Genomic DNA, 27,351 nt, shown 5'->3' with positions numbered 1-27,351 from the left:
TTAAGGAGATATAAAGAACATATTTAAAGTTAAGGATAATTTTTGTTTTCTTTCTTACAAGGAGCTTCTCGATTCCTTCACTATGCTTTTGTTGGTTTGCTTCAAGACACCAGACCGCAGGGAAATGCGAATTCATCACTTACTAAGGTCGGAAGGAGATGCTGCAGAGTCAGTTTTCGCCACTGTTGACACAGGAGAGAGGTCCAGGAGATCCCTTGAGGGCGCAGATGGCTGTTTGCTGTACAGCTGCGCGTTGGAAAAGGAATAAAGCTTGGTGGAGTTTTTTGTTTGTTTGTTTTGAAAGGAACTTGTTAAACAAATTGCTATTTTCACAGAACATAAGATTTAAAATCACAGTAATAAAATTTGGCAAGTACGAGAGAAGACCAGGAGATATATATATATATATAAACACACATTTTTTTTTCCTTTTTTTGTGTGCATGTGGAAGATAGCCCATGAAACAGAACAATACTTTCCAGAAAATACCAGTTTGAAGAACGTTGCTGTTTTAAAAATTTAAGGGAAACAATCCCGAACTAGGAGTAGGATTCAATTCTAAACAGCAATTGTCAGCTTACTGAAATACAGGTTTGATATTGGCCTTCTGATTGATCTTGAGCAATTATTTTCATGCCACTTATTTGTGTTTTGATATTTGATACACACTTAGGGGACTGATTTTTTTCAGTCCTGTTTTGGATAGGAAAAGTTCAAAATCGTGACAATGTTTCCTTTGTTTCTCCAGTGAATGTATTAGAATTAAAACTATAGCCAACCAAAGATCTTAATAAAACCATATGCTTGAGTCATATGGGCTTGGTCACACCCGATTAAAAAAAGAAAAGATGTATTTTAATCTTGGAGACTCCTGAGTAATATAAAAATGTACAGACTGCATCATTTGGACTATTAACTAACCCAACAGTGTATCCATCAAGCAAAAACATCCACCTACATAACCAGAATGCAGTAATAGCAGCTTTTCAAGGAAAACAAGATCATCTTCTACCTTTTTCTTAATAATTGTCAGCTGTATTTTCGGCATTCACAATGCGGTCATTTTCATATTGAGGCCTAGGCAGCTATACAATTATGGCTTAGCAGAAGCAGAAACGTGCAAAACTACTTTGGGCAACAATCATTAACAACCATAATTATCAATCAGTGAAGGACGGTCATTAAAGATTTGCTACAAGCTATTATTCATAATTCAGAAAAAGGTTTGACTCAAAAAAAACCCCCACAACATCAGCAATAATGAATTCTAATAATGTAGTAATATTTCAGTCTATAAATGCTTAAACAAAGAACAAATGAAAAGAAACATCACAGTTCCTCATTTTGTACCTGGCAGATAATAGTGTTTAGCTGTAGAGGTAATAAACCAGCATTTGAACAGATTTTTCTCTCTCATTTTCCTGACCAAGCTTCCGCCTTAGATTTGACATTATTTGCTACTATATTTACATGAAGTTGCATTGAATTCTGCAAGCGAGGCTTTAGAAAATCCACGAACAGTACCAGGCTGCTGTCTCCTGTACCTCTCAACTAGAGAATAAAATTCTGCGTATATCAAAAGTGTATTTTTCACAATGAACAGAAAAAGGAATGTTTACAGTCCTGCAGTTCACAAGTTCATCTGTAATAACTCACCTCTGCACGTTCACGTTGTATCCTCTGATTCTCCAAAAACCGAACTCTGTTCCGAGAGAACCTGTTGGAGTTGCAGAATTAAATGTTCATTCTGACATTTCTGTGATGTCATTCGTAAGAGCAGGAAACCAGTTATGATCCAAGTTTGATTATCAAAGCACTACAGGTGTTTCTCTCTCTCAGCACTACAATGTGACCCCCTGCACCCCAGGGCTGTGGTCCTCTCATCACCTCCTCTAACACCAGTTGGTTTGTTCCTGGGCTCACTTTTGGAGACAGACACCTGTTTCTTCCATAACAAAACTGAGGCACAGCTGACAATGAAGTTGGCCTCTGTTCACACCAGATAGATAACCATAAACATGCACTGTGCCAAATCTGTCTCCTCCTGACCAGAAGACTCTTCCAACCAAGCCCCAGGAAGCTTCAGTCCTCAGATTCCCCATGTTCCCTCACACCATCTCAGGACAAACCACACATCTACCCTGGGACAGAGCCCTCTCATTAGTTCAGGCATTGAAATAATCTTTTACAAAATAAGGAAGCCAGAAAATCCACCTGCATGAATATTTATGTACTGGGAGACATAACAGCGCTGAAATGGGTGCAGAGGAGACTCAGCCAAGTGACACTCAGCACCCACAAGGTCCACCCATTTCAGAAGTCAGAGCCTTAAGCGGTACAGACATGCGACTATCTACACAAATACATTTGCTCTTCAGGGTTACCATATTGGTGAGGCTCACAAAGACAATATATATATCTATATGGGCAGGAACACAGGAAAAAAAAGCATTCCAACTGCAGAACATAAATATTTATCTGAAATATAGGAGGAACCAACAAACTGGTGGAGCCACTAGAGGGAGGCATCGTTACGTACACAAGGCCGCTTTATTGCACAATGGTGATTGCTCCTGATTTAATTTGGACTCTGTGTTAATAACCGGAAACAGAGAATGCAGCACGACTTGTCTTCAAACCGTACGCATAGTATGAAACAGATGCAATTCGTTAAAATTAGTTTGTCCTTTATACATCTCATTGCTTAGAGGGAGTTCCAAAGAACAGATCTTCCGCAACAAACACTAAACAAATACATTTTAATAATTATCAACTCTAAACCAGGAAGACTCATTATGTATGAACTATAACATTACAGTACTAAAATGCAGCAGTTTTCTGTCCAGTTTCACAATGACCAATTAATTGCTCCTTCAATCACCAGTTGAGTCTCTCATAAGGAATTTATTGAATTATACCCACAAGCCGCTATTCACAGTTCAAGAGGTTCTTGGCCTCACCAGTATTCATCAGTCATATAAAAACTGTAAGCCCACATCTGATTTTAGTGGATTTACAGAAGCTGAACAGAATCCTATTTTTGCTTTACTAAAATGAAAAACTTCCCAAAGCAAGTAGTGAGCACACAAGGCAGTTACTGTAAAATACACTAACACTGCTGTAGACACAAGATGTAAGGATAAATGAAAACTAAACATTGTCAAGATTAGGCCATGACACTTAGAAAAATTAGTGATATTTTCAGTGCATCATTCAGAAGAGGCTTAAAAAGAAAAGATGACTAAATTCTAAATCTGCTAAATTTAAATCATGAACCACTGCACTTGAGGCATAATGATTTCTAGAACATTTCTTAGCCATGGAGGAGATAAACTACTCAACATGGAAGGCTAGTTCCCATTAAACCATAATAGTCTCCATGAGTATGCTCACTATGATGTTTTGGGAAATAGGGCTGGAATTTTGAGTTTACAATTAATTTCTGTTTTGCTAGTCATGCTACCAATGATATAAGAGACAAACACACAGGATGTTAATGTAAGCAATGCAGTGCTTCTGTGTGTAAAAGAAACCAACATTTTCTGCTGTAAGACAGGTAGAACAGCGCGTTTCAATCCAGTTGAGAAAAACCAAGCAACTCTCTTAAGCATGCAATGAGGCAGAATGCTATTCCATGGCTGTTTTCTGCACTAAAGCTGTCAAAGTTGCTTAAAAAGGAGAAGAAAAATATTCCTTCCTGGAAGTATATACACTTAACAGAGATAAGGACCATCGCCAGTACCAAAGGATTTATAGCAGACTGGTGACACTGTGCACCACCAAAAAGGAATGTCAAATTCCAAAGTGATTTTTGCTTATGTGCCTCCATCTCATTTCCCTGTCTACGCTGTTCATTTGTTTTGTCCCATTCTCATGGTTCTCTAACTACTTTTGCAAGCAGTGTTTAAGAGAAGGCAAATACATATATATATATAAATATATATATATATATTGCAAAAAGGTAATTTTATATATATATATTTTTTTTCTGGATAAAAATCTGCCTTCTTGTTGAGGATCAACATTAGGTGTAGGGACCATCTGTGTCCATTAAGTGAGCTCATTCAGTCACGACACCAAATGTGAGGAGAAGGGCCCTGTCCTTACCTTTCATGTCCCAGGAGGACATTATTCAGATCTTCATTTACTTGGATTAACTCAACTATCACATCTTCATTCTCCACTGTCACCAGCAATTCCATGATCCTCTCCTGCATCATCCGACAGGTCTTATACAGTTTCTGTCAGAGGAAGAAAAAATAAACTGTAACTGTGATCACCCAATTTGTCAGTTCTGGAGAAGAATGATAAGATACTTGAGCGCTGCAGACTCAAAAGTAACATTCCTTAATTTATACAAACCACACACATACCAAACGTTGAAAATTACACTATTTGCATGTCTTTGATCTCTGCAAGGCAGGCTGACAACTCCTATCATCACAGCCAACACTTCTACCCCAACCCAAGCCCTACCTCCGGACCCACCTTTATTTTCCAAAGATATCTCTGTCTCTAAAATCAAAATTACAAATTGCAAAATAACAACGACACCTCTGGGCGATGCAGAGCAAATTTGATTTGATCCTGTTTGAAGCTGATTAAACTCAGCAGGATGCTGCACATGGATGTAATGGATGTGATCCTGTTCAATGTCTGCTTGAAGAAACGACAAGAGTAGTCTGAAGGGCAGGAGTGCTCTGTGATGCAAATCTTGAGCTCTAAGAGGGGAAGTTTGGATGCACTTATTCTATGCACTTTTTGAGAAAGTAACACAAACCTATTAGAATCAGCTGATTGGGGAATGATGAGAGTTTACCGACCAGAATTTTGCATTACTGCCAGTTGAAATGGAAGACGGTTTATTTATATTCCTCTCCACTGCAGATTTTGCATGTTCCAAGAAACAAATTCTTTAGCAACAGGAACTTTAGCTCAGCCAACATTTCCCACCCCCCACAGTGCGTTTGCAAATGCTGGCTGGCTCTGCTTAAGAAAAAAGGAAAAAAGAAAGAAAACTACTCTGTTTGCACACTACTATTCAGAAATTGTTCTGGTATTATTCTCAAAGTGATCTGATTTTTCCTCAAAAACCCCATATACTTCGTGTAAATAAATGATTTATGTAAAAAGAAATTTTGCACCCCTTTGCCAAATCTACATGAGGATTACAGAGCCCTGTACCTTCCAGTAGTGTATCTTCAGAGCCCGGGATAAAACACACAGAAATGTATTCAGTTTAACATCTGTAATTTACATTTGAAACCTGTCCACACTTTACTATCTGATTTGCATTTTAAAAAGTGTGTTGTTTCTTATGACTCCATTATACAGGCAAACTTTTGAATAAAGAAATTGAGACACTCATTTCAAGCATCCATTTGCCAGGTTCTGTTCCCACCCAATGACGCCTGCACTCTTCCGTGTTGAAAACTGGGGTTTTACAATGATCGACTGCCAGCTGGTGTTACAATCACCAGAGATTTCAATGAACTAGTGATAATTCTTAGATCTGGACTTGAATTCTGCATTTCTATCAGGTATGTCTATGCACTAGTTTGTGATTCTTTTTGGCGGACGCTGCTTCAGCTGCTGCTGGTCGGCACAGGATCTCAAGCGAGATCTGCCACCTTAAACCTTGTTCAAAACAGGGTGGAGAACAGGAGGAGCTTAACCACTAATGAAGCCACAGAACTGAAAATATGTTGCACCGAGTTTACCCTAGCAGAACTTTCTTTATTGAGAGATTCCAGATACTCTGAAGGAGGGAAATTTAATATTGGCAACTTAAAGCCTAAACAAGCAGCTCTTTGCATAAAGGACATTGTTCTCTGAAAACAAAAACCTAATCCAAGCAACCCCGGTAGAGCCACAAACAAAAGAGAACATTAAACATTGCTAAAGGAACAAGCTTGCCATGCTTAGTGCTTTAAACCATCCAGTGCAAGGGGGAAAAGAACAAAAAGAACAACAGTGAAATTAGCACGGAAGGAATGAGTTTTTAGTCACTCCCCCACAAATGGGAACTCCACACCCTGTCCTTAAACTTTTGCCAACAATTTTATTACTGGGAGCGTCAATAAGAATCCACTGGTTTACTGTGGCAACCTAATCTGTGTGCCAACATGCCGAACGGCCGCAGTAGGAGATAGGAAACCAAGGACATAATTTTCCTGTTTCACAACCCGAAACGCTTCCCTTGCCATGGATGGACAGAGGTGGCTGAGTGCACCAAACCAGCGCAGTATCTCTGGCTGGTTAAATCATCGAGGTCAGTTTGCATCTTGGCAACCTCCCTGATGGCAATAGCAGTACAGAAGTATTGTTTATAGAACAGCCATAAGTCAGCTGATTAGGTGGCGTCCATCACTGGCACAACCTATACTCAATCCTCCCGTGCAGGCAAAGCAAACCCTCTGCGATCTATTGCAACAGCTGTTTGCCTTGACTGTGCTTAAAGTCTACTCTGCTCATACCCTTGCTTCACAGGCCCTTCCCTCCTTGGACTTCAGCTCCACAGATCTCTGCAAAAGAGACAGTGTTGGAGATGCGAGGAATTCCCAGGGGAGGAAAAACCACCGAGAGGTTGTGTCTGTCTCCTGTCTGGTTTCCCCAGCCCAGCAGCACTGCCTGTAAAGATGAGACAGTGGCAAACGGCTGCTGTCTCTGTATATTCACCTCCAGCTGTGAACCAACCCATAAACAGCACAATCTCGAGGGCAAACCAAGAGTACCCAATTGGGGTTCCTGGCAAAGGAAAAATTCTCCACTGGGCAATAAATGCACACCGAACGCTTGCAAAAAATTAGCTCGGTTCTCCAAAACATTTAATGCTGACAAATTACCAAAAATGCTTCCTTATCACAGAAGTTCAGAGGCAACTTTAGAAACAGAAGGGTGTGATAAAAGCTTTTTAAATTCTTACAGACAAAATGAAACAGAAAAATATTCATTGATATAGGTCACTATCGCAATAGAAAATACAGCACAAGCAAGTAGAAGAAATGATGTCACAGGAGGAAGAATGTGTGCACGTTCACTGTCAAATCTAAACTGGACTATTGCAATACATTTCCTCCAGGCTACATTTTAAGAGTACATGGATTCATCTATAGCACAGCGAGCTCCCAGTCTTTGAGGTCACGCACATAAAACTAATGTTTCATATTCTTCACTGGCCTTCCGTCTGCCTTGAAGGTACTGGTAACAATAATGAGAGCACAGAAATCTCCAGGACGGATATGAGAGACTGTGTCATCATCTATTTTCCCACAAAGCAACAGCGTTCAGCTGGAATGTTCTCGGGGCTGTTTGACAGAACATGCTTAACAGAGAATGCTCTATTATGAAATTCCTCTGCCCTTGGAATTCCCTAGAGCTTAAATTTGCATTGCAAGCTGTATTTTCCTTTCTTGACTATCTATAATGATATCACAGGAAGGTGAAGGCGACAGGGGAAAGCTGAGCAAAACCAGAATCCAACAACAGGTTTCTGTCTCTATTTGGCAATCTGGATCCAGATGTTACAAGAAATGATACAACATATTTTAAAATTAGCTTTGACTAAATCAAACCAATAGCCCCTACCAATGAATTATCACATACCTGTAAAAGATTCATATCATCTGGATTTTCAGAGCCAGGAACATTTTCTTTCAATATTGATGACATGACTCTCACATTCATTTTTGCCATATCCAGTTCACTGTACAATTTCCCAACCTGTTAACAGAAGAGAATACTGTGTAGGTGAACTGAGCAAGCAGAATAATTCTTAGCTCTAATACATACTTTCTTCCGCCTTAGGTATAATATGGGCCTAATTAGCATTGTTTCACTCTAGTGACATACCATGAAAACTAATGGAATTAGCTTAGCTTTTATATTCGCAATCAAACTAAGATCCAAGGATGATAGTACTGCTCATTTTCCTTACAGTTAATCCCTCTCGATAATATTACTGTTAGTCTTTTTAGTTAACCACAGGCCAAGCAGGAATGGAAGTAAAGTGTCCTTTCCTTTCTGCCTTTTATAATAATCTCTTCACACAAGCCTTATGCAAAAGTAAGTTTGGCTTTCTCACTTATCTTTGAAGTAACTTTCACCGATTTGCATAACAACATTGTAAGACATCATTAGATATGCTCGTGCTTGCATAAATGATTCCACTTTCTGGCTGGGGTACAGCATGGCATTTATTGAACTCCTGCCTACTTTGCTTTGGAACACTACCATATAAAACACCTCCAGGAGAATTAACCTAAATCCCCAAATACAGAACGATGCCACTTGAACTGATGGTCCCTTCCAGTGGTCTATGCACCCAGGTTGTCACGATCGCACATCACCAGCACATTTCCAGTGGACCTGCCCCCTATAAACCTGCAGTACTGCACCTGCTCCGCGGTCAACAGTAACGTTGGGCCTGCGGGAAGAGGCAATAAGGAATGTTTTGCAGGATTAGCAGAAGATGGCGATGACTTCGTAGAAGGCTGAGATGAAGTCTGAGGAAAGATAAGAGAGCAGAGCTTGGATTTAACAAAAGAATTGAAGAACACATCCAGATGAGAGAGCTGCAAAACATCTTTGTCAGAGTAGACAACTAGGCATTAGCTTTCTCATAATCAATACTCCCAGGGAATTTGTTGCGCAAGGTCTACAAGAACAAATCTCATGACCATTTTGTAATGAATGAGGCTTGGAATTCAGATACTTTTTAAATGGGTTTAACAAGTAAATTCCATCACAGGATAAAACGGGAAGGCTAAGACCAGGCTAGCTCCTTGAGCTCTTAAGCCATCTAACAGCTGAGAGCCCTTCCCAAAATGCCACTGCAATATTACAATGAAGGATAGCTTAGAATACAATCACACTTGGAAGTAGTGGAAAGGTCAGGTGGCTAACTGGGTGTCCACAGAAGATGAACTACAAAGGCCTTCTGGATCAAAAAGCTGGAACACTTTGTCTGCAGAAAGCTTCACTTGCATTGCAGTTGAACTGACTGCTGTAAAAAAAATCCAAACCCAAAACCCAGCCTGCACACTTCAAGTCCTTCACTCTCTACAGACTTGAGCTAAAAAATGCATTCAGGTCTGCTGTTGCTGAGATCAACAGAAGGTTTGCAGCTGATTTTAACTGGCAGATACATGTGGTAAAGAGATTAATCTCTACTGTACTTGGTGAGAAAAAAAATTGTCTATCAAGAGCATTCTCCACACAGCTTGTTCAAACAACCTTTCGATACATAAGCTTTTGTACATTCTGTTATTCAATACAAAAACTCAGGATAAATCTGAATTATTCCTATCTGCTCTATCTGCATCTTACTCATTTTAGTTAAAGCTTTCAGAAACTGACAAGTTTGGAGCACTCAGCTTTCATTCATTTTGAGGTAAACAGCATACCAAAATCCTTTACACACTTTGAAAGTCTCAAGTGAGAGATGATTCCTTTTTGAGAAGATATCCTCTCAACTGAGCTTTGAAATAAAATAAATAAGCTACTATATAGCCCAGGATTCTTTGTTGTTATCTTAGCTGTTATAACTGAAACTGATTTCTGCTCACATGCCTAAGTAGGTTGGTCATATTGTGCCCTGGAGCACTTAGATAAAAAACACAACAAAACAAACACACCTTCTTTATCTACAGAGCTCAAACAATTAACACATCCTGTTGCTGACTGACAATGGTTAATGAAGTATCCTTGTGTATCCTCACCTTGGGTCCCCCTCTGCCGGTGGCAGAAGATGGAAACTCCACTCCTTTCTTCAGCAGTTCTAGATAAACTTCTTTTACTTCGCTCACGTCCACCATTCCTTGGAAACCTCGGGCCCACATCTAGTTTCGAAATAACAGGAACAATAACAGGCACATAAATGGACAGTCAATGGGTCAGACAAGCGCTTCTTAAACACGTGCTCCTAAAGGCACATCAGTCCCTCCGTCCACTCCCACTATCGTGACTCCATTGGGAGCAGCAGGAACCACCACAGCTCCACAGTCTCCTCTTGTCCTGCTGGCTCAGTGGGGACACAGACTGGGACAGGAACAGAAAGGGTGGAGGTTGATGGTTTCCCAGTTCCCTCCCCTTGTCTTCCAGTCTGTGCTAGTCTTGCATGCAGCAGGAACAGCAAGAACAGTCTGCTTGAGGAACATGTTCCTATGAGTATGTTATAGAACGGGCTGCATCATTAAACGTTTTCCATGCCACTGAGACAAACAATTACTGTTTACTCCAGACTTACCATCACAAAGGTCAAGATTTTCTCCTGCAGGTCAATCGGCAGGTTGTATCTTGGATTCAGCAGTTTCACCAGCTTGTCTTTACAGAAATCTTTCTTCACAACTAACGACTGGAATCTTGGGCCACAGTTCTCTATACACATGTCAAGCAGCTGCACACACAAAAAGCTTCTGTTAGATACTAGGAAAAAAACCCCCATCAAACAACTTGACTGCTTTTGTTTCCTTTTGTTTAATTTGTTCCAAATGTTATGGGGAAGTGTACAAATGGATATGAATGGATTATTGCCAGCCATCTCAGTAGAATGTCTGATGAGGTTACTACAGGGAACAGTAACTCACTGTGTGCACTGTTACACCAACACAATACAAAATGAAACGTGTTAGCCAGAGTTATACTATTTTTCACAGAGAAGTATGGTCACACTTGTTTCCATGTCATAATAATTACTGAACACACAGTACCTTAACAGCGTGAAATTTGTCCATAGCTTAAAAAGCAACTTGTACAGATTTAGTAATAGAATTAGTTCACCGCCTAGCACATAGGTACCCTGGTCTGACAGATTCTGAAGAGCTCTACAAGAAAATAAGGCTACTAAATGCCTGTCTTTGGATTCGCCCTCTGAGAAACTAATGAAAAAAAACCAGAAAAGAACAAATTCAACAACTCGGAGCACAATTTCTCCACGCGTTTCAAAGGTCACATTGATTTGAAACAGAACAGATGAATGGTTCCAATTGTCAGATTCATCTACACGGAAGAAGTCTACTTCCAAAACTCTGCTTGGAACGCTCAGAGTGGGATCCCTGCAAGCAACACGCCCGCCCTACCGAATATAGCGCTATGTGATAATGACATAATACTTCTCCTTTGTACACCTGGAGGTGGCTGATTATAATTCCCATATTACAGAAGGGTTATCAAAAGCTGTCACTGCATCCCAGTCACCTGAAATCAGACCACTACAAGTCTCGATGGGAAACTGGGATCAGATCAGGTGCAGAAGCAGGAACAGAACTTGTCTTCCCCGGCTCAGGAGATTGACCACAGGATTACGATGCCCCATGTAGAGAAAAAGAGTCACTCTTGTGCTTTTTGCTCTTCAACAATATCTTTACTTTCCATCCCAATTTAAGAGGGAAGATGGAAAGGTGAAAGCAAAGGGCAGAAGTTTAAAAAAGTTTGCAAATTTCATGGGTTTTGAGACAAACCTTCCCCTGAATCACACAACAGACAGATATATTCTCAAAAGGATACACAGAATTTAAAGGATGCTGTTGTAATCTTGATAAAAGTAGGTTAAATATACTTTCCTATTCAGAGCAGACTACATTTGACTAAGTTGAAATAATTTTAGTAACTCATTTTCTAGCCTCAGGACTTGGGGATTTTTCTCCCAGTGTGATCAGGAACTTATGGGAGAAGAGGCTTAAAACCAGAAGAAAATATATTGCTGAACTGAAAACAGAGTAGAACAAAGAGACACTGGCAGACTGCTGCGCACAAAACTAACTGAGAGATAATTACAAAAAAATCTTGGCTCGAATCGTTATTTTTCATTTGAAAGAGTACATGAAACATATGCTAATAAACCAAGTCATTTGCCTGTGCAGTACTTCAAAGATGGGCTGTGTAAAACATTTTCAACCCAGTGCATGGGAAATTTCCTATGCTACTCCCTAATATTAATTCCCTACTTAAGGGACTGAGTATTTACCCTCTGAACGAAAGTACTGAACTAATGGGTCAGATCCTCCACTCAATTATACCGGTACAGCCCACTCACTCAGAGCGAAACTCAGCTGGTGTAAGAAAAAGGAGAGCTTGACTCAATTATTTTTAACTGGACCATTCATGAATAAGCCACGTTCATGCTAATAACACCTTTCGTTGGAATTTCAGTATGGTTATTTCACGTTGCAAATAGGACTTCAGCTTCCCAAGCAGTTCCATTGGAATGAATAGATCCAAGGTGGCCAAGTCAACCACTGCTCCACACAGCACAATGGAATCTCAATAGAAACATGTTTTAATAACAGAAAGGGCAAATTAACTTCAACCAAAGCATTAAACTTCCTGTAAATGACAGGCAGGACTTTAGAACTGTTGGAATTGACAGAGCTGCTTCTTTTATTCCCACTCAATGTCCTTTTCTCTTCCTCTTTGCCCACATATACTGTAAAGTGTAATAAAATTGACTTGGACATTTTTGATTGGGGAGCAGGAAGGCTCTCTCATGTTTTTGTTTTTCAGATGCTCTGCTTTGTGAAATGTTAATTTAACAAATGAAAATCTGAAGGCCACATTTGCCATGCTATTTTTTTTTTTAACATCTGAAAACTTACATAATATTAAAAGGAAAATCAGAAAAAAGCCTAAGGCAACAACCTGCCCCCAAAAAAACAACTCTTCAAAATTTAAATCTAACCAATAACTTCCTTTAAAATATTTTCCAACTACATAGTACAGAAATGAAGCAACAATTCCATCTTAAATTTCTCCCCACTGCTTTGTATGTCAGAGTGTGTGTGTGGACACCGGTACAGAGAGGGACACGCTCAATAAACTGCTCCTGCATGTGCTGTTCAGCTCCTAAGACCTTACAGGCACCAGAAGTTGGGCACTGTGTAAATGCTTTACAGACCCAAGGGAGACCTTTGGAGACAGCTGAACAGGTGTCTCGCTGTGTAAACAGAGTTTAGGTATCCAAAGTCTGTTAGCGATAAGGAGTCAAATAATGCATACACACTTTGTTGGATTCCTGCCTGAAAATTCTAATCCTATTCACCGTGACTGACAAATCACTGCTGCCGAGCCTGATCTCACGGCTTTATCAAAGGCTGCGCATGGAGCGGCTCCGTGTTCCGACACGCACACACCTCGATCCATGTGACTCCGCAAGCAGCAGGTAAGGTCCCTAGATCAGAGTACACAAAGCCAAGCCACAGCCAACACGTTATACAGCTGGCACTCGCCCTTCCTCCTCCGAGTAAATAAACACACGCCTGTGAGCCAGGAGGAGGAAGGCACTGTTGAGATTTAACATCTCGATGACAGAATCAGGGCTAACACGCTCAGTCGTGCTACTTCAGATGAAGACTTTCACATTTCACTCTTGCATGTATTCTCTGGGAATAAGCTCCTTCGGCAGCTTCGTTAGAAAGATTACATTCCACAACTTCAAGGTTGAGTAAACAAAAGTGGACCAAAGTACATTCCAAAAGAAAAGTGATTTATAGATCTGTTGCCTTCTTAGTTTTATCTAATGTAGGTAGGGGAGACAATTTGATGTAAAGTTTCAAAAGCTGGAGGACCACGTTTACTGTAGGAAACATAGGTAATATCCTACAAAGAAGGAAGAGAGAGTGTTAGAGGAAAGGCTGGCACTTATTTAAAAAGAATAAATAAAAAAACACACAGCAAAAAAAAAAAAAGAATGAACAAAAAAGATCAAGGAACTCAAGAAGAAACCTGCAGTCAGAAAACAGCAACTGGGTCAAAAGGATGTGATTGACTGGGAGGTACAGTTACATGTGTACATATGAGTGGGTGAGAACAGACTCGGAGAAAGGGGCCTGGAAGGGTAAAAAAAAACAGTGTCAAGCTACAAGCGCAACCAAAACATGGTACACACTCCACCTGTGAGTAAATATCATAAGCTTTCAGGTCAATGTGGTAAAGCTCTTCCTTGGATACACCTGAAACAAGATCCTTTTCCCACTTTTACATTCTTAAGAGCTAAGCTATAATGTCACCTTGGGTATATCTGCAGAGTAAATATCCAAAGGGCTCCAGAAATCCAAACATTGGGTTATCATAACTCCAGTTGACTGCATGAGATATTCAGAAGAGGACTAAGGTGCACAAAGACTGCAGGAGAAAGCAAGCAGATGTGATACAGAATTGCAATTACAGTGGAAACCGCATGTTTCTGTTATGCAAACGCATGGAAAACACAAAAACTTGACTCATGAGACAGTGGAGGAGGAAGCCAAGAAAGAAGTGCGGAAGTGGAATGAGCTGAAGGTATATACATCAGTATGTGTAACACATTTATCTGCATCTCTAACTTATCAGGAGACCCTTGGGCAATTGCTAAGTGACCTACAATTCGACACTGTCAATCACCCATCTTCCTTAATCACTTCTCAGCATGTATTGATATAGATAATGATTTTGCACAACAAATACCAAACCCATGAGTAGCACCCAATGTAATGCAGACAGGCCTCTACAACATCGAAAAAGGAAACAGCAAAGAAAATACTTCTAGACAAATAATAAAAGACACAAATCACCAACAACTTACAATACAAATGGTGCGATTCTTCTCAGAGTTGCACTCCTAGTAGTCAAGAGTAATTCAAGTGGGGAACCCGGGAATTACGACACTGTTGGGAAGTTCCCGCTACTGCTTTTGTTATCAGTGTGGTGGAAAATGGAGAACTGTGGAAATGTATGTACTCCAGTAAATCTTAAATTGATTGAAATCACAACACCCCTCCAAACTCTGGGACAATTTGGAAACATTCAGATGCTGGAGGCCAGGTTATCTCAAGTGAGGACATTCCCAGCCGCTCCGACCTTTAGTCATAGCATCTAGATCTTTTGTGGCTGACCATGTGCCTCGCTCCCTTGCTTAACTCACTGCTGTTACCCTTTCATTCAAGCTTCTCATTTATACACGATAACACCTTTACAAAACAAGTACAGCACATTCTACCACGCTGCATACCACGCTTAGTTTAACTAAGATCAGTACCACAAAGTGACTAATAGAATGGTCAAATGTGGCTTTTACGTACTATCCCAACCTCTGTATCTTTCACAAACAGGTGGGGCACTCACAGCGGGACCGTCACTAGAGTAAATAAGGACTGTACTATTTTACATAGCACAGGTTTGGGGCAGGGGGGAAGGCTACATTAAATTTAAGAATTTGAATCATCCAGGACTCCACAGAACACAAGTAGACCATCTGATCTGCACTGCAGCAGCGCTGTACGCACAAACAACAAAGACAGAAAACATCTCGGAGAGTTGCATCAGTGATAATTTGCATGCCGCCTTATCGTTTAAAATGTTTTCCTTCTTAGCGTCTAATTAATATAAACATAGCTGTACTTACAGACAGGGTAAGCCTGATTTCCTTATGGTTACAGTTTTTTGAAAGCTTTTTCTTTAGTGCTTTAACCGCATCTTTAGGCCTGTGACAAGAAATTAAGTAGAAAAAGTTACCAGCAAAGTTTGATTGTTTTTCTACTTCGCAACTTCATCCAACAGTCAAAAATACTGGCCTGAGATATGGGACTAAATTCATCCCTGTGTTTACACCCACATAAAACTAGAGCAATTGTCCCATGGATGTCAGCAACATCACTCCAGTGTTGACCTGGAGTAACAAAGCCGTGAATCAGGTTTGTTACTGCAGACTGTGCGTTACTCCAGAGAATTGTGCAGAGAAATAAAGTTATTCCCCTCTACAGTTTCTTCCAAAACTATGTTATTTCACTGTTGTACAGTAGATTTACTTATCTAGCATTTATTGCTGTGAAAGGGAACAACAATTATCAGTGGTATCATGTATGATACAATTAAAAAATATTCTCCTGGGAGTGCTGTCAGGGGTAGAGGTGTCTTGGTCAGCTTCCAATCTTCTAATTGCAGGATGCTTTTAACTCATCTGAGTAATTATCATGTATGGATGGACAACTCATTCCACCCCAGAGATAGTGGCATTTCTGGCCCAGTCATTTTGATTTCTATATATACACCCCATATCTTTTAACTATCTTTGTAGGAGGAAAAGGATGGATGATGGTATCAAACTTATCACATGCAGGAAACAGTTTTGCCTGATTACTATGGGCTATCCATAGTGTTCAATTATTAGGGCCAGCTCAACATTTGTGATCAACAAAAACAAGATATCCTAAAGTCTCTTCAGGATCTCTTTAGCACCTCAGATGGAGCAACAGGCATAAACACAATGTTTCAATACGAAAAAAATAAATCCTTACCCAAAAGGTTTCAAAGCCAATGAAATTAAATGGGTATTTACCATTACTGCATTTTTCAGTTTGAATGTTGTCTTATTTCATCAGAAGAAAGAAGAGACTGCTCTATTTTTCTTAATCCTTTGTCACGCCCAGTCATACCAGTTGAGCATCAAGTGATGGACAAGAGCAGAGAAGAAAACTTTCCTTTGCAGAAAGCTGTACCTACCACTATTCCATTCCTGCTTCTCTTACTGAAGCATCTGCAAATGCTCTGGTCAGAAGCTGGATATTGCATTAAAATAACCATTTGCCTAATTAGATACAGCAGTTCTGCTGTTCCTCGTATCCTGTTACAGAGTGTAACTAGTAGTAGTTGCCTAGGAGGAAGTTTTGAGGAGTTCCTCTGTAAGCATAAGCTGTGCACAAGAGGAAGTAGTTTATTTAAAAAAGCTCTGTTGCGTAGAAGCTCTCCGTAAAAACTAACGCTGAGGGTCAAAGCGTGCTGCTGCTAATGGCAATGAGCAGAAGGGAGTTATTACCAACCTTCCAAGCTCTAAGAACCACAGGTGAGAGTGTGGGCTTCAAAAAAAAAAAAAAAAAAAAGAAAGGAAGGAAAAACTGATAAGAAAAAAGAAACCTGCACAGAAACCAAGGCATACCTCAGTCTCCTGGAGAAAGCTGTCCAGTTGGTGTTAAAATCTGCCACTGCTAGCAGCAATATCTTGCAATGCAACGCTGCAGCAGAGCTCGCACAAGAGTAAATCTCCTCCTTTTACGTGTGGGAGCAAGGACACACAGAACAGCAAGTGGCTGAGCAAACCAGAATGGGGCCGTTCAGTGCAAGGAGCCACTTCTGTTCCCACGAAAGTGAATAATAGGGAACTGTGATTCAGTCAAAAGCAGAGAGTTTTAAATAGTGTTGTTGGCAACCAAACACTCAAGGTCTCTTCCAGGCTGAATGTTGCGGAGCATGTGGTTACTTCACTTAAAAAGTGATACAGGCTATATGAAATATGTTCAACTTAGATGAGAAACCTACATTATCACCTTTCTCTAAGGCTTGTCTATGGGGAAGGGACCACAAGTCTAATCCCTGCAAGTCCTGATGGCTAAGCAAGAGGCACCAAAATCGGCAAAACTCTTCCCTAGAACCAAAGACACCTGCTCCCTGCTGCTGTTTTGTTCTGGGTAACTTTACATACACATCACAGGCCACCTGCTCCATTATGCCCTGCCCTCCAGCAATGATGGTGCTACCCTGTGATAAAACCCGGCTGTTCTCATCTCCCCCAGGAGCAGGGGACAGGTCACAACGCTGCCGGTCGCTCTGACTCCGGGACACCCCCCCAGGCCCCGCTCACCCCTCCTCCGTCGTGTTGATCACGTCGCAGATGTGCATGAACTGCCCCCACTCCTCCGTCTGCAGCGCTCCGAACGTCGCCCGCTCTGCAAAGCCAAGGGGACCCGCGGTACAGCCGGCTGGGGACTCCGAGCGCCGCCGAGCCCCACCGGGCCGGCCGGGAAGAGCGGGGACGGACCGTCCCGCCGCCTCCATCACGGGGACCGGCGTCCCCCGGCTCCCCTCGTTACTCACCGATCAGGCTGCCCACGACGGTGCTGAACGGGTCCTTCGGAGCCTTCCCGAAAGCCATGGCCGCTGCCCGCGGGGTCGCGCAGCCTCTGAGGGGCAGCCCCGTCTCGTCTCGTCCCGTCGGATCCGGCCGCTCCGCTCCTCTCCCTCCCTCCCTCCCACCCGGCTGGTCGCTCCCTTCCTGGGACGGGGGTGGAGCCGCCTCCAGGTGCCGTCGCGGCTCCCGGTTGCCGATCACACCCGGGCCGGGCGGGCAGCGCCGCCCCCGCGGAGCAGAGGGGACGGGAACAGCCTCCTCGGGCTCGGAGCGCGGCCCTGCCCGCCCAGGGGCTCCAGCCCCTCTCGGCTGCCCATCCCGGACGGGTGAGCCCCACACAGCCCCCGCTGATTTCCACGCGGGGTCACGTACCCACGTACCTTCTCCTCAGCCGCTGTTTAACATGTGGCGGGCCCCCCGCGCTCATAGCAAACCCGGCGCTCCCACCGCAACCTCCTAAATGGCTGAAACCACGAGGAACGTGGTATTTCATAAAGCAGAGATCAGAAACATCTGGATCGAACCTACCCAGGGGGCCCCAGCCCATCTGTTGGCACTTGTAACTTGGAAACCTATGTTAACTTCAGAGGAAAAGGGCAAAAACCACCTGCCTGGCAGCACTCACTCCAAGGAGCTCATCGGTGGCACAAAAAATACGATGGCAATTTTGTTTTTTCCAGTATTTTGAAGAACTTTCTATAGCAGAACTGGCTTTAAAGGATCAGCTTTACCATATAAGTGTTAAGACCTTCACTTCAAGGATGAAACCACAGAAAATTAGGCTTTTCAAATGCATCAGGATAGAATGTACACTTCTAAACTGGTACGCGATGCATTTTGCTTGTTAAATTGATTACCGCTGCTCCTGCAACGTTCATTTTTTTCTCAAACCCATACGTTATTTGCTGTTTCACAGATTTAACAGGAACAGATGCACAGGTCTCAAATAAGCAGGGAAGAAAACCAAAGCAAATGAAAGCAAACCAGTGCATGTGAATTACATTCATAAAGTCAACCTTCATGTTATGTAGGAACCACTAACACATTCCTCTCACCGCACTCACATTTCCACTTGTGGGATTTTCTTGCTACGATTACTATCAATGACTTCCATTGTGTCGCTTGATCACAAGTCTGACTCAATCTCAGACCTATATAATACTCGGGAACCAATGTGGCATGAATGAAAATCTCAGCTGTAATTTTAGTTGACTGAGAGTTGTAATTATTTCAGTATCAAATACAGAATCACATTAACTAGAGTTTGAGTACAGCTTAATCAGTCGTACAGTCAGAACATGCTATAACCAAATAAGTTATTTGCCTGAAATTAGAATTTCATGAATTAACAAAGCTGTGTTTGCACAGATTAGGAGAGCTCTTCCTAGGATAAACTCATTTTACTTTCTTTCGCGTTTTGTATGACTCTATGGCCCCACCTACTGGATGGCTTTAACATGAAGATTGGAGAAGAACATTTTTGTCTACCTGCTCTATAAAAAGCAAGTTATTGCAAGAACTTTTGGGGCAGTCGATCATGTACAATGAATGTGGGAGCTGAGCCTTTCTTACCTTCTCAGTAGTAAATGGCTGGAGCTCATCAAACAGCCTGGTGAGGCTCCAGTTGAGACTGTTTCAATTTTCCACGCTTCTGTTAGTCTTGTCATTTGGTTATAAGCCAGGCATCATCTGTCAAAACAGGAGGTTGTTTGTTTACTCTTGGTTGCAGAATTTTGAAAGACATCCTCTAACCTTAGATGTTAATTTCATTTGCTCTTTAACACTGAAACCGAAAGAAGGACCTGTTTAAATTAGCCCTTGTTAAACCTGCAGTGTGAGTCAGATCCTGTTTCAGAGAGCATATTTCATTGAGCTGCTCAGGGGAAAAAAACTGATGAAGCCTTTTTTTCATTGGAATTCACTGATTAAAGGTACTCATTGAAATCAGCTACTGGTCTAGATCTATGAACTCTTAGTGGGCTTCAAATTCTAATTGAGACAAGCCTGCCCAACTCTTCAGCCTTCTCTGGACTGGAGTCCTTGGTAGTTATGAGCTGGTGGTCAAAGTGTCCCAGGAGGATCCTACTGCACTTCTTGGAATTTTACTATGATTGCAGATACATTATTTTACTTAATTATTACTATTAAGGGGCATTTTCCCTCTTTTGCAAGCACACATGGTATGATATAAAAAAAAAAGCAAGAGGCTAAATAATTTCTCTTTGCAAAATGTTTTGAAACAAGAGCGTTTAGTGTCGTGATTTGTGTCTGCCTCTTGTGCTAACATGTATTATACCAACACAAGCAGGCTTGTCAATGTAATTCTGTTTGTAGGAGAGATTTTGTTGATGCTGCTGTGTCAATTACAAATATAAAATCACATCCCTAATTGTTATAGCTATGCAGAGATTTTTTCAATCTAATTTTGCTGGTTTAATGCTCAGAGATATATATGTGTGTATATATATATATATATAATTAATTCAGGTTTGTTTGTTTGCGTGTTTTTTTAAAATCACGGCTTTACCTTATTTAGTCTTTGGTCCTGCTTTCAAGGAATCACATACACACACAACACTTTGAGTGAAATACTTGAACAGCTGTCGTATAAACTGATTTATGATACTGACTTGCACCTGCTGTTATTTATTATATGAAAATTATAAACCACGATGATGATTTTTGGTTTAGTTTAGAAACGAGATTCTTAAAAGATCATTCAGCAGAGATTAGGTGAGGAGTTGCAAAGTATTCCCTCCTCCATCTCCCAAGAGCTGCATTTACTCTCGGTGTCTTTACCAGCAGTCTATTTTAGTGTGTTTCCTCCTCGTTATCCAGTACAACAAAGATACAATCAGCAGGATTCTCACTGTAGCTCATTAGACCAGATGCTGGTTATGGCCTGTGCTGGTAGCTCGACTTGAACAAACAGCCAGAGGGCTGTAAATCAAATCCCTTCTGCCTCATCTCCATTAGCTCATTGCCTTCAGATAACAGCAAACCTAATCAGGAGCTATTTGGGCAAATTAAATTAATGTTTGGGACCCAGTTTCACTAAGAAAAAAGAGCCGTCCCCAAATATCTATTTAAGTAATTACTATTTTATATATATAAAACAATAAATCCAAAGCACCGTGTTAGCAGCATGTTTATTTTGTCTGTGTAGCGAAGGGGAGCAAGGCTGGCAGGGAAGGAGGAGGTGGCTGTGCCTGCAGAGGGCAAACTTGTCCAACAAATCTCATTTTTCACGCGGTGGCTTCTCAAAGTAAAGAATGGTTTATCGGAAGGGCAATACCCTATCAGCCACATTGGGTTTTCTCATATGCACGGTGTGGTTTGGATGCATGCGGCTCTTTAGCATTATAGTTCTTTCTTATCATTTGAAATTTAAAAAAGTAAAACCAAACCCCACCACCAATAAAGAAGCCAACCAACCAAAACCAACCTGTATATGCAATGCAAAGCTCTCAGAAGGTAGAAGAGGGTAAGTGCTGTGGTTTTCTTTAGGATAAATGGATGCCAGTCAGGTTTTTTCCCCTCGGTCCTGGGCTGACCACACAGTCACGGATCATGGTCACTGCCCTGGGACCTTCACGTGAACTGTGACAAATCTGAATTCCTCCCTCTTCCGAAACACTGAGAATTCAAAGTGAAAACCATTTTCTTTAATAACAGGCTGTGGGAGTCACAGCTAATTTGAAACTAAAACCATGTGCACCTTGTTTTACTTAGGTATGAGTGTAAATGATCTCAGAAATAAGTTGTTGTGGTTTTGTTGTTTGTTTGTTTAATACATTATATATTCCCTCCCTCTGGGATTCTACCCTCATGATATGGTGATAATTGAAAAACTGTCCTGCTTCTCCTCCTCTTCCTTTCAGGAAACAATCTTCCTTTTTCCCTGAATCAATCCTGGAGATAAATATTCTGCTGTATACTTAAGGAAAGTTACCAAAGCCTTTTCTCAAGTTCACCTTCTCAGAGACGAAGATGCATTGTCCAATTCCCCCGGCTTCTCTCCAGAGGCATATTTTCCTGCAATGGATTCTAGATTTATAAACAAATGGTGAAATCATTATACTGTAGAATACTGTGAATCTTGACTCAACTTATCTGTATGAGATTAATTATTAAATACACCTTATTTGCTGGAAGGTAAAATCCTCTGCTTGAATCTCGCAGGAAAACTTATAAAGAAATAAAAAAACTCTCTGAATCTCAAATTATAGGAATTGCAGATAGATTTCCCATGAATGGAATGCAACTGCTAGATATATACTGCTGCGCGAAGAGCAAGCTCAAGGTATGAATTCAGTTATTCAGATTTATAGCAAACTAGCATATGAGAACTTGGAAACTTTTCTATCATCTTGCCTGCGAAGGGAAATGGCAAATCACTGTTTTGTATTTAAGCTGACAATGAAGAACATATGAATTGACCGAACATCTCTGTACATCACAGGCTATTTAAAGAAGCTTATTTTGTAGGGGATCCTTCATGAATTTGGACAGTAGTAAAATGCAATTGCCTGGTTAAAACAGGAATACCCTCAGAGTTACCATGACACTTTATCTTCTCTGTGGTACACAGGAGGGTGTTTAGAATACATATGGCATACATAGTGTGCTACACCTTTAGCTTAACTTTCTTTTCCAATTATTGAAGTTCATGAAAAAAATCTTTCACATCTCAGCTGCAATACAAGTTCCTGTGCCTTCAATGAAGAAGCTTGAGGAATTCTGTGGTATTAATTGATGCACATTGTAAAAACAAAAAAAAGTCTTGACAAGTGATGAGGTCTTCAGATAGATATTTTCATCTATAGGTGTGCTGAAATGTGATCTAACAACAAATATTTCTGTCTGCTGTTCTAAAACAAAATAAAAAGCGTAAAACCAATCCCCAAATCTTTACATGTCATGTATGCAGTATAAGAATTACTCCAAAAGCTGCAGGCATAAACCTGCATCGACCTGAATCAAACTGGTATTTTCAGTACCAGGAACAATCTTGATTACTTGCAGGCCATTTCAATTATCAGTGTAGAAAGCAATTGTGGAAGAAACTGAAACCCTCAACCTTTGCACATTAGCAGCAGGTATGGCCTTTACCCAGAAGGTCATTTTTCTCTCTGTGACACTCCCACTGCCACTTGAAGGACAAACCAGCTCTAGGCAAGAGCTTAGCTCAGCACTGTTTCTTCTCCTTTTCTTAGTATTTGGAGAATAGCAAGAACTAAAAGCAGATCCTTTAAAAACACCCATTTAAAGAAAGTAGTTTTCAGGCACTTCATCCTGATTAAGTAATTTCAGCAATATTTGCTTGCCCACAAATAGATGTACTGGCTACAGGAACAAGTATCCCAAAGCTTCACAGTTAAATCATAGACTGGAAGCTCCGTGTCACCCCCAGAGCCCTGGTTCAAATCCAAACCTTCTCCAACTGATGTAACGCCACGCTGCTCACACGGCTATCTCCTGTCCTAATTAACCAGGAGTTGCAGCTGAGCTCTCTGCTGGATTTTAATTACACAGTTATTAATTCATGGGGAAAAAAATTGACAGATGTTTCAGGTTGGTTGTAGCAAATTAAAAGGCAGGTGCTTGGCATAAAAGCTCAGAAATGATTAACCAAATGACTCACGGATGTATAGCTGTTTCACAGTGAGCAGTGGACATAGTACCGTTCAGTATGTTGTAGTGCAGGGTGGCTTCTCAGGATAAAAACAACAATAGCAACAGATATTGCTCTGTCTAGTTTTTAAAGATAAAGAAGCTTATAAACCTGTGTTCGTAATTTGGTTTATAGCTTTTGCTGGGTTCATTTGACTCCTCTTTCCTCTAAAAAAGGAAAGCCACTATTTAAAAACAATAATGTAATGCCAAGGTAAATGAAGGAACTAGTTGGTTACAATTATTGTTACTCAAACTGAGCATATATAGACCATGAAGTAAAAGGCTAATTTTCATCTCTTACAAGGGACACCAAATGTTGTCATAATTTTACTAACTTCAGTCACTTGACAAAGCTACAAAAAGGGCTCTGACATCACTGCTCACCTGACCACTTGCTGACAGAGCACCTATAATACATCCTGTATGTCATTCACTGCCACGAAGGTGCCTATTCTGCAGTCTTGTCTGCAGGACAGACCTTTATTGTCTGGCTCATCTCTGTGCAATGACCCCCCAGACAGCTCTACCTGTACGGATCAGAGATCAGTCTATTAACCCCAAAGAGCTCCAACCTTCCCACCACGCTTACTTGCAACGCACTCTGGTGCTCAAACTCTCCACAATTATAAATGACAGCATCTATTAATTTCAGCTACTTACATAGTCCCCATTGCTGCAGGATCAGAACGCTTTATACTCCTTAATGCATCTACCTTCCAATTCCGTATTGAGGTCATGAAGCAACAGCAGAAAGATGAAATGTTAGAGTCATTAATTTCTCCACAGTCGCTCTTTTGATGACCAGGTTCCAGAGATCTGATGCTTGATACATGCTGCAAGCCGCGGCTTGACCAGAGACTGGAAAATTTTGCCTCCATGCCTGCTCACAAAGACTTTTGTCATAACTGAACTGAAAAACTTGGCCCCTCATTCACACCTGTTTTGAGGAACAGTAAGAAACCATGTGCTCTGCTGTTGATGGAAGCAATATCAGAGAATTCTTACTAGAACTATTTAAGATTATGGCTTCTTTCATAGAATTGGCTTCCCAAAGCCATATAGAAATGATGTGAGGATGCTGCAGGTGCCTCCTTAATGTCTGGCCACTGCATATTTTACTTTGCATTCCATTTAATGAGCCCTGCTCTCCTTACACACCATGTGGGAAGTCTGAGCATTGTCAGGATTCAAACTTTATTTGATGCTTGTGGACCCTGTGTTTTTTTAATCTAGAAATAAGGAATTTGCCCAGGGTTACACAAGAGATCTGTGGTAAATCAGGGAATTGAGCCTAAGCCTCTTATATCTTAGAGCAGGAGCCTGTTGCTTTCAGAAGAGCTTCACTACATTACACCAGCTAAGTGTCTGGCTCAATCACTATTCTGTGGATTACCAGAGGGCAGATTAACTGGAGTCTATTGAATTTTTAAAACATAAAATAAATACCTGCTATAAGCTCATAACAGGTTTCTCCTAGCAAGGTTTTGAGGAATCTCCAGTACTGTCTTAATTCTGTATCTATATATATGCACAGGAATTAATGGTACACGTCCATACATAGCAGTAGAGCAAAGCCTCCTATCCTTATTTAAGGTTAATAAAAACCAATGCTATTCCTGACATCCCAGATAAATTATGTTTTCCATTGCTATACACAAATGCACTGAAATATAGTTAGTGTTTCATCTGCTAGGCAAGAATAACCCCAGCCCCTTTCAATTTGGAATTCTCTAACCACCCATGCCCAATAAGATGTTGTGCATTTACCATCAATTTTCTGATTTCATGGGGAATGTGGGCTGAAAGCAAGGCAGAGCCTCTCATGCAGTGGCTCGTTACTTATAATTTCTTTACTGTGAGTTTGTGCCTGCCCCTCAGCTAAGCCAAATCTGTTTTCAGCTGCATCTGATAATATAACATTCACAGCTCAAGGTCACTAGCTCTAAATTGATGCTCACTTTTTAACTGGTTTCACTTGAATGGTAATAAGCTTCAAGAAGTGCTTAGTCTTAGCTTTGATTCAGTTAACAGTGCACAATCATCTTGTGAACTGGGTACTTAAGCTGCAGTTAGATTCTTGCTGTTCCTGTTGCTCAAATCAACTGCAGAAAATATGCAATATTGTGCAATATTGTCAGCAGATTTCTGAATATAGATGTGCGTTTACCTGCACACAAGGAAAGCGATCACTAGTTTCTCAGTGTTTTGCACCAGTTCTAGTTTTTTAGTAAGTCCTGTGCAAATGGAATACAGATATAATATAGGAAATAAATTCTATTTCCACAGCCTGAAACAGCAACATAACGGTAGTAGATGCAAAGGCACAGATGCTGTGCACGGTGCTCCGGCAGATGTGATCCTGAGACTGCTCCCGTGCTTTCTCTCTGCAGCGTGCAAGAGAACTAACAACATTGATCTCAGAACGTTAATACCATGCTTATGCATTGAACTGAAGCCTCTTAAACACAGCATAAAGGTACTGTTCTATCATTAGGTGCTTTCCTTAAATATACTTTCTTTTTTTCAAAAGGTATTAAGTACCTACTTACCTTAAGCATGTGGCTACGTCTTCTTAAAACCCACTGAGTTTAGACAAGTGCTTAAATGATTTAATAACTTAGATTTTCAGATTAAAAAAACCCCACAACCAACTTATTTGTTCTGCTTCTTTATCTCTATGCAAGCTGTATGGGGTAAAAGAACAACCGCTCCACAAATAGAAACAGCAAAAGGATCTAAAATTCTTCTAGGATGAACAGATTGCTCTAATACTGTATTTGTTTAGAACTTTCTGATGATACCAGATGCTGCTGCTGACTAGTGGGTCTATTCCAGGAAGGCACAAATCTGCTATGCAAAAACAAGTGCACAGTTAGTGATGTGTCCTTTCACAGATTCCTGCTGGAAGTCAAATCCAGCGGGAGATTTACATACTGTGCCCAGCAGGCCAGTACGCAGTGAGAGAAATTCCTGATAGATATTTCTTACATGTGAAGACTACGTTGCAGATTGAGCCATTTTGATTAATATACATTGGGGAAAGAACTCATCTCCACATGATTTGACAGCGTGAACAACAATAGGACATGTGAAGACACCATTGCTTTTTCTCAGAATCACGACAAGACCTCTTGGGTGCCCTTTCGGGTCATTCCCACCCCGGGGTCCCCAGAGCTGTGCTGCAGTACCAGAGGGCTTGGGGACACATCCACGAATACATCTGGGAATTACGTCCCATTTTGTCTGGCTTTTAGTTATACCTACTTGCCTTTTTTTAGTAGAAAGTAAGTATATGGACTGTGATGCAGTGTTTTCCCCCTGCTTTCAGTCCTTGTCGATGTCTTTAAGGTGCTATGGAAATAATGATGATTTTAGCCCCTAGGTTTCAGGGAATAAGAACCAATGAGAAGTTATGAAATGCTCGGTGCTTCTCTATTCTCTAAATGTTGCCTGAAAACGGAGAACTTTTTATTTCAAAACCCATTTCCATTTAGAAAACCTTGTATTTATGAACAGAAAAATGCTAGAATTAAAAGTAAGATCTCAAATAAACCTTATGCCATGAGAGACACGAAAATGCTCCAATTCAGAATCAAAAACAACTGTTGGAAAACGAGGAGTCTAAAAATACTCAGTGTGGAGATCTGTAAATGTCCAGGGCCAGCTTGGCTTTGGAACCGGAGGGAGCCTCGCTGCGTTTACAGCCTGCGCTGAGAAGTGAGCCTGAAGTGTGTGCCAAATGATGCCCAGATGCAGCTTACGTGTTGCTTTTGAGATTCCAACTGGCATCTTCACACGGA

General features: G+C 41.0%; 1 protein-coding gene across 4 annotated transcripts in view; it reads right to left on the bottom strand.

Annotated features, from left to right (window-relative positions):
• The window catches only part of TOM1L1 (target of myb1 like 1 membrane trafficking protein), a 277,135-nt gene that overhangs the window by 4,421 nt on the left and 245,363 nt on the right, over nt 1-27,351 (bottom strand). For 3 of the 4 annotated variants that reach the window (XM_071816555.1, XM_071816553.1, XM_071816554.1), the window contains 11 exons: nt 19,448-19,564; nt 17,842-17,927; nt 17,609-17,693; nt 15,377-15,455; nt 10,247-10,396; nt 9,720-9,839; nt 8,397-8,504; nt 7,606-7,722; nt 4,108-4,241; nt 1,657-1,717; nt 144-246 (listed from right to left, as the gene is read on the bottom strand). In XM_071816555.1, the coding sequence (XP_071672656.1) occupies nt 144-246; nt 1,657-1,717; nt 4,108-4,241; nt 7,606-7,722; nt 8,397-8,504; nt 9,720-9,839; nt 10,247-10,396; nt 15,377-15,455; nt 17,609-17,693; nt 17,842-17,927; nt 19,448-19,542 (1,138 nt within the window). In that variant the 5' untranslated portion in view covers nt 19,543-19,564. Of the gene's footprint in view, nt 1-143; nt 247-1,656; nt 1,718-4,107; nt 4,242-7,605; nt 7,723-8,396; nt 8,505-9,719; nt 9,840-10,246; nt 10,397-15,376; nt 15,456-17,608; nt 17,694-17,841; nt 18,244-19,447; nt 19,565-27,351 lie in introns of those variants that run through there. The other variant, XM_065852499.2, reaches the window with a different exon arrangement.

The sequence above is a fragment of the Patagioenas fasciata genome, chromosome 18, assembly GCF_037038585.1.
Source record: "Patagioenas fasciata isolate bPatFas1 chromosome 18, bPatFas1.hap1, whole genome shotgun sequence".
Classification (NCBI taxonomy): Eukaryota; Metazoa; Chordata; class Aves; order Columbiformes; family Columbidae; genus Patagioenas; species Patagioenas fasciata.
This window is presented reverse-complemented; position numbering and strand designations above follow the sequence as displayed.